Source organism: Gekko japonicus, unplaced genomic scaffold (genome assembly GCF_001447785.1).
Source record: "Gekko japonicus isolate JY-2015 unplaced genomic scaffold, Gekko_japonicus_V1.1 scaffold6584, whole genome shotgun sequence".
In the NCBI taxonomy this organism is placed as follows: domain Eukaryota; kingdom Metazoa; phylum Chordata; class Lepidosauria; order Squamata; family Gekkonidae; genus Gekko; species Gekko japonicus.
In genome coordinates this window covers 9,557-19,819 of record NW_015163283.1, presented here as the reverse complement: position 1 = coordinate 19,819, position 10,263 = coordinate 9,557, and the positions used below count along the sequence as shown (strand labels likewise).

The 10,263-nt window shown below is 48.7% G+C and overlaps 2 protein-coding genes across 2 annotated transcripts; both read left to right on the top strand.

Annotated features, from left to right (window-relative positions):
• Positions 1-33: 33 nt before the first annotated feature.
• LOC107107001 (KRAB domain-containing protein ZNF747-like) lies at positions 34-4,640 on the top strand. Its single transcript, XM_015407216.1, has 4 exons — positions 34-218; positions 728-813; positions 3,223-3,312; positions 4,473-4,640. The coding sequence occupies exons 1-4, from the start codon at positions 146-148 to the stop codon at positions 4,638-4,640; spliced, it is 417 nt and encodes a 138-aa protein (XP_015262702.1). The 5' UTR covers positions 34-145.
• A 2,674-nt stretch (positions 4,641-7,314) lies between these two features.
• On the top strand, positions 7,315-8,752 carry LOC107107000 (zinc finger protein 501-like). Its single transcript, XM_015407215.1, has one exon. The coding sequence runs from the start codon at positions 7,316-7,318 to the stop codon at positions 8,750-8,752; it is 1,437 nt and encodes a 478-aa protein (XP_015262701.1). The 5' UTR covers position 7,315.
• Positions 8,753-10,263: the final 1,511 nt, after the last annotated feature.

Here is a 10,263-nt window from a genome sequence, read left to right as displayed (position 1 = left end):
TGAATCGAAGCGGCTGGCGGAAATAAAGGCGAGCGGAGTGCCGTCACCCGGAAGTGATCTTGGCAGGTCAGAGGGCAATGCTCTGGTCTTTGGGCAAAATTCTAGGGTAGAAGCTAATCGCTCACAAACCCGAGCGTTGCCGCCGATGTTTTTCGCGTCACTTCCGTGTTACATATCCGCCTCGCGTTTATCTCGGACTCCTCCCCTCCCCATTCCCGGTAAGTGCTCCCTAGGGTTTCTGAATTGTTTTACTCAAATTTATATTTTACGTCCTATTGTAATTATGCTGCAGTTGGGTAAGCCGCCCTGGCTGGGAGGGAGGGGTAAAAACTCAAATAACAATAATAATAATGTGCACCCCAACCCCTCCCCCGGGGAGATTTGGGGGGGGGGAGCTGAGGGGGAGAAGTTGCAGATCGTGCCTCCTCTTGGATGTGTCTTCCTGCATCAGGGAAAGCCTCTTGACACCTTTGTGTGGATCCAGGAGGCCACTGCAAAGCCCTGCGTGCAGAATCCGAATCGGGCACCTCAGGAGGCTGGACAGGGATCAAGTAGCTCCAGGTTCCATAGAGACATGCATAGGATGGAGGCGCAGGGAATTATGGGAAAAAGGCGTCTGGACTTTGGTTGGGGCTGGGGAGGGAAGGCAGGAGGATTCCTAAAGGAAAGGCCAAGGGACAGCAAAAAGGGTTTCCCTCCCTTCTTTCTTTCTTTCTCTCCCTCACAGGCAGCAGCAGAAAAATGCCTTTGAGGCTTTCTCCGCCATCTCCTCCAGGTGCTGAAAGGAAAAGAGTCGCCATGCGGCCAGCTCAGGTACTGGGGTGGGGATTCATTTGGGAAGATGAGCAGTTGGAGGGCAGAGATGTTTCTTTGTTGCAAAAGCGGATTGGGCTCCTTTTGCTTGATTCTGGCTCTGTCCACTGGGAAGGCAGAAGATGGTCCCCTGCTGTCTAGGATGGTGCCTGGTTCTCCTGGTGCTTTTCTGGAAAAGAGAGATCAGGGCAGCCTCCATGCCCTGTCCCTCTGCTGAGCTCCCTCCTTCCCTTCCAGGGCACCACCCCCAAATCTGCAGGTGTTCCCCAAGCCGGAATTGGCAGTCCTAGTGGAGAAGGAGAATTTTTTTTTTTAGCTTGGAAGTCATAGCTGACGTCTGGTGACCCCTAGTGGGGCATGGCGGCCAGGGACGTTCAGACGCCTTGGAGGTCTCCCAGGGTCGGCCCTGCTTAGCTTCCGAGATCTGATGGGATCGGGCTTGTTTGGGCTATCCAGGTCAGGGCTTAGAGAGCTAGATTTTGAGTCACACGGAATGTTTCTTGGCCTTGATGTTAAAACAAAAAAGGTGGGGTGGCTGATGTTATTGTTAGATGGTCCCGCAGAAGCCCAGTTTGCAGTGCTGGACAGTATGAAGGTGGTACCTGAGGAGACTTTTCACGAAGTACACCTGTGTGTATCGAAAACGATCATGGGTTGTACTGAGGCATGCTGGGACAAAGACACAATGGCTGCTTTCCTCTTGGGAAGGTGATAAGATCGCAATCTGTTCTGAGCATCCAAACTTAGTTGTCCCTCATAAGGAACAGAGAACTAAATACAAACGTGCTTGTCTCCTGATAAGGACTCACAGATAAGGACTCACAGCTTTTATGATTTTTATTGAGACATCAAAAACTAATGTTATAACTTGGATCAAAATTACAAACAAGTTATATACTTCATAATATTAACTTATCTGTCAAACTGGTTCACCACCAATTTAAAAACTGTTCACCAAACACTTAAAACTTGAAGGGAGGTTGGATACATCTGAAAACGTAGTGTTTCCAGGGTGAAACATGTTTTTGGAAGAAAAGGGGAGTATGAATATCTAACAGCAGTAATGCCTACAAAATTTGTCCCTTTCTGCATCATCAGGCCACGTGAAAAATGCACCAGCTAACTAGTTTTGAGGGTACTGTTAAAATCCGATATCCCACAGAAGAAAGGCCTGGGGTTCAACGATACACACAATGGCCACTGGAGCCCATTTCCCTGATGAGGCGCCAGGAATGAGACTTCAGAGATGCCCATGAAGGAAACAAAGTGGGGGAAGTGAGATTTGCCAATACTAAATTTTTTCAAATTCCTTTCAAGATATTTTGTAATTCCCTGCAGAACTCTGAACACCTTTAAGGTCCCCTCAAACAAATGGCAGGTGGGTCATGAGAGGGGGAGGCCCTAACATGTATCCAATGCGGCTTTTATTGTTTGTATCCAATGCTGCTTTTGTTGTAGGATGAAATGTTCTTTGAGATGAACCACATTACACCTCTGTTGTTACCTGAAAGAGGAGGGGCAAGTGGTCAGAAATGTAGGGTCTGTGGGGATTTTGAGATACAGTTTTGCAGTGCAGTTTTTGTCAATGATCTTTCCCTAAGAACTGAACGTGACACCTCTAACTGAAGGTGACCCCTAGCCTGTTGCTTCAACCGATCTGCTCCTCTTGCTGCTATGCATCAGCTCCCCAGACCCATTCTGCTCGCCAGTCGGACATTCTGGCTCCGATCTGTGATGGGAAGGAGGACCCCAATGGCTACTGTTCATGGTGACTGAGGGGAGCCTCCCTATTCGGAGGCACTGATCCCCTGAACCACAGAGCCAGGAGAGGCAACCTCAGGGGAAGGCCTCGGACTCCATGCCCTCTAGCTGGCCCTCCAGAGGAAGTGGTTGGTCACTGTATGAGACAAGAGGTGGGACTAGATTGGACGGTTGGTCTGATCCAGCAGGGCTCTTCCTATGTTCTTACGAAGGCCTCGGCCTCCATGCCCTCTAGCTGGCCCTCCAGAGGAAGTGGTTGGTCACTGTATGAGACAAGAGGTGGGACTAGATTGGACGGTTGGTCTGATCCAGCAGGGCTCTTCTGATGTTCTGATGAATTCAGTCAGGAAGCCAGAGCAAGTGGCAGGCTGGTAGCCCCCTGGGTGTAAGCACTAATTTAATTCTTAATTGTATTTATTGTAACATGATGTTACCCGCCCTGAGCCCGCTCGTGGGACGGGTGAGATAGAAATACACAAAATAAATGATAAGTAAGATGCGCCAAGGAGAGCTGGGAAGGGAAAGTGTAAGGACTCTGATTCCCCTCCTCTTTCTGCCGCTTTTCAAGAATCATTTTGCTGTTTTGGGTTTTTTTCCCCATGGACCAGTTTCCCACTGATATTAAGAAATGCTTCCTCCTTCTTGCAGGGCGGGGTGTCCTTCGAAGAGGTGGCCGTGTATTTCACCCAGGGGGAGTGGGCCCTGCTGCGCCCAGCCCAGACAGCTCTGTACAAGGAAGTCATGCTGGAGAACTTTGGGAACGTGGCCTCTCTGGGTAAGGAGTTTGTTTTCCTTTGACTCGTCCCTCAATACTGTTGGGAGTGACGATGCCTAAGCTCTGTGATCCTGTATATCGACCTGGCTAGAGTCCCGGTTCCTCCTTGTGGCGAATGGAGCACCAAACGAGAGGACATGAGAAGAAGCTGGTGCCAAGCGATGCTCCCTTTGGAGAGGGTGGATCAGTCAGGGCAGGTGTTTCCCTCCAGTCTGGGGCTTCCTTGACCTGTGTTTTGCAAAGGGGCTAGAGAGTTACGAACTGAGGGTGTGGAAGGAAAGATGAGTGTGAGGGTATGTCCTGTGGAAGGAAAACAGAACTGGGGAAACGAAGTCATATGCTTGCCTGTCCTAGAGTAGATAGATCAACATGGGTACCCATGTTAGTCTGCCTGTAGTAGTAGAAAAGAGCAAGAGTCCTACGACACCTTAGAGACTAGCGAGATTTGGGGACAAGGTATGAGCTTTTGTAAGTCACAGTATCTGAAGAAGTGAGCAGCGACTCACGAAAGCTCCTACCCTGCCACAAATGTTGTTAGTCTTTGGGGGGCCACTGAACTCTGGCTCTTTTCTGCTGTCCTAAAGAAGGTGTGTTGTACCGTGTAAGTGGTGGAAGATTGCCTAGGGGAAACAACGAGCAGGAAATGGTGGGGGGCGGGGAGCCCTTTGTGTGCCTTTTTTTTCCCTACCCCCGTGCCCAAATCCAGTCAGGGTGGCGTCCGGGAGGGTGGGTGAAGGGGCATGGCACGCATGCCGAACCCCCCTGCCTCCCTCTCCTCCTTCCTTCCAGCTCAGGGGTCAAGAGGAAGGCGAAGGCGCCTGCAAGTCCCGGAAGAGCCCTCTGCCCCAAGTGGAGGCGCAGCAGCAGCTCCCCGTTTTTAGCAAGGGGGCTCCCCCGGCCAAGCCTCCCCCCCCCCAGACAGGGAACTGCCGCCTCTGTTTTTGGCTTGGCCACCACGTCCCTGTTGCTGGGCTGGCTGCTGTGCTCCCAAGTGTCTTTCTGCTGTGGCAGAGCGGCCCATAGGGATTTGCACCCAAGCTGCACTTCCAAGGAGGATCAGTGGGTGAGCGGCAGCAGCCCAGCGCACCCCCTCCCCTGACCGGACTGCTATGCCCCGGCAAAGGGTGCGCACTGGAGTACTCAGCAGCGGCCGGCGAGGGGGCATGGCCAGCAGCTGCAGCAGCACTGGGAGAGCTCTCCTTCCGCTGCACCCACCAGAGAGAGGTGCCCAGGCTCGGAGGAAGCCACGACTTCCATCCCCGCCAACAAAACGTCTTTGCCCGTCGGGTGAGACCAGGACACCCCCCCCCGTGAGGCAGGAGCCCGGCTTGGGCAATGCAGGGGGAGGAGCCCTGCAGCGGCCAGGGGAAGCGGCATCAGGAGGGGAGCGATGGAAGGACAGCTGCTGGGGGCATGCCCAAGCCCCGCTGTGGCACAGGCCGCAGGGGCCCAGAGGAGTGCGGGCAGCGGGAAGTGAGGACGGGGACCAGCCGACAAACAGACAGGGGAGACGCTGTGAGCCGCACGAGCCGGTCCTGCAGCTAGTTGAGGGGCCGTTCCTGAAGAGGCAAAGCCCTCTTCCCCCCCCCAAGAGAAACAGCCCAGGAATGAAAAGAGGTGTGCGCAGCCTCCCCTACAAACACACGGGGATCCCAGCCTGGCCATTCTAGCTGACCTCCCCCCCACATCCCCAGACAAAATAAACGGCTAGGAGGAGACTCACCTCAGGAAGGGAAGAAGCTGGGCAACTGAGCAATCCTCCTGTATCTCCAGGAGCATGAGGCAGGGGACTGCCGGCCCGGGCAAAGCAGCAGCGCCCCCTTTCACAGGGCAAGCAAACCCTGGCTGATGGGAGGCGGGGCCAGCCCAGACTAGGAAACAAATCTTACTGCCGCGTTTCTGTGCTGCCTGGGCAAACGGATCTGTGCGGCATGGCCATTGGGAGGGGAACCTCCCTCTCCTGCGCTGTGAAAAAAATTGCTGCGCTGATCACGGGAGATTGGTGCGCCAGCGCAGCCTGGCGCAGCTTAAAGGGAACCTAGCTTCATAGTTACTTGAGCTAGGGAACAGATCTCCCTTGCGACAATAACACCAAGATGGTTGACAAATTCAGCATCAGTTTTAAATGGCCACAGGTTGTGAGTATCAGATGAAACTGGTTCTGTCAAAGACAGGACGTGAGATTTATCCCAACTAATGGGGTATCCCGCTATCTCCCCAAATTCACTGATAAGCTTAATCAGTTCTGGTAACGACTACTCAGGATCAGACAGCAGAAGCAAAGCATCATCTGCAGACAGCGTGAGCTTGAATTCAGCATCCCATACCTTGCTGCCTCTAATGTCCACTTGATTATCGGATGGCACGTCTCAAGGGCTTTGGAGCCAGGTCAGACAGTAGAGGTGAAGGAGGAAGCCTTTAATCTGAAGCTCTGTTGTATGTTGTTGTTTTTTTTGCTGTCAAGTCACAGCTGACTTCTGGTGAGCCTGCCGGTTTTCAAATGGCAAGTGACATTCAGAGGTGGTTTGCTATTGCCTGCCACCATGTCATGACCCTGGTGTCCCTCGGCGGTCTCCCGTCCAAATACTAGCCAGGGCCAGCCCTGCTTAGATCCCGAGATCTGATGAGGTTGGGCTGACCTGGCCGACACAGGCCAGGGCCCTCCTTGCCCTTTTTAAAGGCCTCGTCACAGTGCAGGGATGGAGCATCTCTTGGAAACACACACACACACACACACCCCACTGCGCACACACCAGTAGCACCTCCCATTTTGCCAGGATTACGTTTCAGTTTGTTAGCCCTCTCACCCTAACCCCAGCAAACCACAGTGTCTCCAGTCCCGACCCCAAATGGCTGTCCAGAAGGGTATCATTACTGATGGTATCAGAAGCTGCCGAGAGGTCCCGGAGAATTCCAATTCGCCATGTCCATCTTGAGCCCAGGTTATTCACTGGGGCGACCAAAGCCACTGCAGTCCAGACACCAGTGAATTCTCATGTTATATGCATCATGCGTATGTGTGACTGAAACCTCACATATATCCAGTAATTGGTCCCCAGTTACATTTGGAAAGTGGATGCAGGTTGGCTCTGTCTGACGAAGAGCTGTAGAGGTTGTTTAGAGGTTGTTCATTCTACATGCATTCTCTGCAACATGTGGGAAGGTCTCTTGTGAAGGCAGGAAAGGACAATTTTAGTAAAGGTTAAAGAATATTCAGGCAGTTAATGTGTAGACTGCAGTCTGCTCCCCAGCTTCCCTCTGCCTGGGAAGGCTGACATGTGCGCCCTTCTTGGCCAGGGCACTAACCCAGTCAGCTTTTTCCTGCAGTGACTAGGAGATCAGCCTGATTCTGATTTCACTGTGGGAGTCCCCAGCCCTATTGGATGAATGGGAGTCTCTCTCTCTCTCTCTCTCTCTTTTCGACCGCTCTCACCATCCCCACCCCACTTCCCTCTCTCTGAGGGGTCCCAGTCTCTAAGACTCATGGTGGATGAGGAAGAAGGTGCAAGAGATATCATTAGGCACCCTGAAGAAAGGTAAAACACATGGGGATCGGAATAGTCATGTTTCTCTTTTTACCAACAGTTGTGTAATAAAAGTTGTCTTCCCTGAATCATTGGGCTTCTGCCCATGTTTGTTTGGTGACTGCTGGGCCGAAGCCTGCATGAAATCCCATTCTTTGATCTTAGTGGAAAGGAGCAGAGAGGCTGCCGGTTAGGTGACTAAAGATCCCAGGTCAGTAGCTTCTCCAGCTTCCAGTTCACTTCAGAGAAAAAATTATGTTCTAAGATTCCATTTTAAGAGCTGTGCAGACACCAAGCTTTTGAATGCTTGCATTCTCTACAGCAGTTGATGTCATTCCATATGTTCAGGCTTTGTTCTTCTCTGTGTGTTTATGCCAGGTTTTTCTTTCTCTCAGCAGGAGGTGTTTGGGAGTCAGTGAATGAAACAAAAGCACATGTAGAGATGACGACAGAAAAAGTATATTCTGATGTAAAAGACAATAATGACTATTGCGACATACTGAGGAAGGAAGAAGGGAAACCCACACTTAAAGGGATAAATAGTTCCAGTCTTTTACAAAGTAACTCTTCTCAAGAAATTCTGCGACTTCAAAACCTATGCAGAGGAGATAATAAGAATGAAGGAAATGTAAGTGGGGAAAGATTTCCTGAAATATCAGACATTCAGATGCATGTGAATACCCATAAGGAAGAAAAAGCGTATAAATATCTGGAGTGTAGGAAAGGGGTTGTGCAGAAAAATACCCTGATTTCCCATCAAAGAACTCGCACAGAGGGGAAACCATATAAATGCCTGGAGTGCAAAAAGAGCTTCAGTAAGAGTGGGCAGCTTAGTATCCATCGAAGAATTCACACAGGGAAGAGACCATATAACTTCCTGGAGTGTGGGAAAAGCTTTAGTCAGAGTGGAAGCCTTAAATTGCATCAAAGAATTCACACAGGGGAGAAACCATATAACTGCCTGGAGTGTGGAAATACTTTCCGTTACATTGCACATCTTAGTCGCCATCAGAAAATTCACACAGGGGAGAAACCATATAATTGCCTGGAGTGTGGGAAAAGCTTTGGGCGGAAAGAGTCCTTTACTTACCATCAAAGAATTCACACAGGGGAGAAACCATATAACTGCATGGAGTGTGGGAAAAGCTTCATTGACAGACCAAGCCTCAAGTCCCATCAAAGAATTCACACTGGGGAGAAAAAATATAAATGCCTGGCATGTGGGAAAAGCTTTAGTCAGAGTGGAAGCCTTAAATTGCATCAAAGAATTCACACAGGAGAAAAAAACTATAAATGCCTGGAGTGTGGGAAAAGTTTTATTCAGAGTGGAGGCCTTAAATTGCATCAAAGAATTCACACAGGGGAGAAACCATATAACTGCATGGAGTGTGGGAAAAGCTTCATTGACAGAGGAAGCCTCAAGTCCCATGAAAGGATTCACACAGGAGAGAAAAAATATAAATGCCTGGCATGTGGGAAGAGCTTCAGTCAGAGTGGAAGCCTTACTTTGCACGAAAGAATTCACACTGGGGAGAAACCATATAAATGCCTGGAGTGTGGAAAAGTCTTCAATCAGAGTTCACATCTTAGTTCCCATCAGAAAATTCACACTGGGGAGAAACCATATAAATGCCTGGAGTGTGGAAAAGGCTTCAATCAGAGTTCACATCTTCGTTGCCATGAGAAAATTCACACAGGGGAGAAACCATATAAATGCCTGGAGTGTGGGAAAAGCTTCATTGACGGAGGAAACTTCAAGTCCCATCAAAGAATTCACACCGGGGAGAAAAAATATAAATGCCTGGAGTGTGGAAAAGTCTTCAATCAGAGTTCACATCTTAATGTCCATCAGAAATTTCACATGGGAGAAATCATATAAATGCCTGGAGTGTGGAAAAGTCTTCAATCAGAGTTCACATCTTAATGTCCATCAGAAATTTCACATGGGAGAAATCATATAAATGCCTGGAGTGTGGAAAAGTCTTCAATCAGAGTTCACATCTTAATGTCCATCAGAAATTTCACATGGGAGAAATCATATAAATGCCTGGAGTGTGGAAAAGTCTTCAATCAGAGTTCACATCTTAATGTCCATCAGAAATTTCACATGGGAGAAATCATATAAATGCCTGGAGTGTGGAAAAGTCTTCAATCAGAGTTCACATCTTAATGTCCATCAGAAATTTCACATGGGAGAAATCATATAAATGCCTGGAGTGTGGAAAAGTCTTCAATCAGAGTTCACATCTTAATGTCCATCAGAAATTTCACATGGGAGAAATCATATAAATGCCTGGAGTGTGGAAAAACCTTCAGGCTCAGTGGAAGCCTTAACTCTCATCAAAGAATTCACACAGGGGAGAAACCATATAAATGTCTGTAGTGTGGAGAAAGCTTCAGTCAGAGTTCACATCTTAATGTCCATCAGAAATTTCACATGGGAGAAATCATATAAATGCCTGGAGTGTGGAAAGAGCTTCAACGAGAGTTCAAATCTTCGTCACCATGAGAGAACTCACACGGGAGAAACCATATAAATGCCTAGAATGTGGGGAAAGCTTCAGTCTGGGATCAGAACTTCTTTTTTGTAAAATTTCTTTATTATAAATTTAAACAGTAACATTTGTGAAACATTTTCATCACATTCAACTTGCGTTTAACAACTTACAACTTACAATTCCGACCAACTACTAAATTTTGTTATAATTGGAAAGTTTAAAATACAAACATTAACAATAATAAGTGAATTATACTAATCGTGACATAAAAGTCATGCAAGTATTTACTTCACGGATCTCATAGTACCCAGTCATGACGAATATAATTATAGTATTGAGTTTGTTGAGATTTTTTAACTCTGTCCAGGACATAGTCTAACTTCTCCAGGATTGGATTCCATCTGCCAAAAAAGGTATCATATTCATAAAATGGTTCATTACAATTTAGCTTATCAGTGATTTTGTCCATCACTAGATGGTTCCAGAGGTTGGAGTATCAGGAACATAGGGTGAGAGGAGTCTGGCCCCTCCATGTAGATGCGATGGATGTTTTGGCCGCTGCAATGAGTAGAGTAAGTACCGTATTTTTCGGACCATAAGACACACTCCCCCCCCCCAAAAAAAAAGTGGGGGGGAAGTGTGTGCGTCTTATGGTGCGAATACTGCCTTCTCCCCCCCCCCCAAAAGCCCACGGAGCCCATGGGAAGGCTTGAACTTACATTTTAAACAGCACGTTCTCAGGTCCATTAAGCACATAAAAACCGAAAGTAAACCAAGCTCCAAGAGGACCCAACCAAATCACACAGAAATTAAGGGAAGAGCAGACTGTTCCATTGGGAGGGGGGGAAGAAGGCTGAACAGGGCCCCGTTCAGCCTTCTCCCCCCCTCCCAA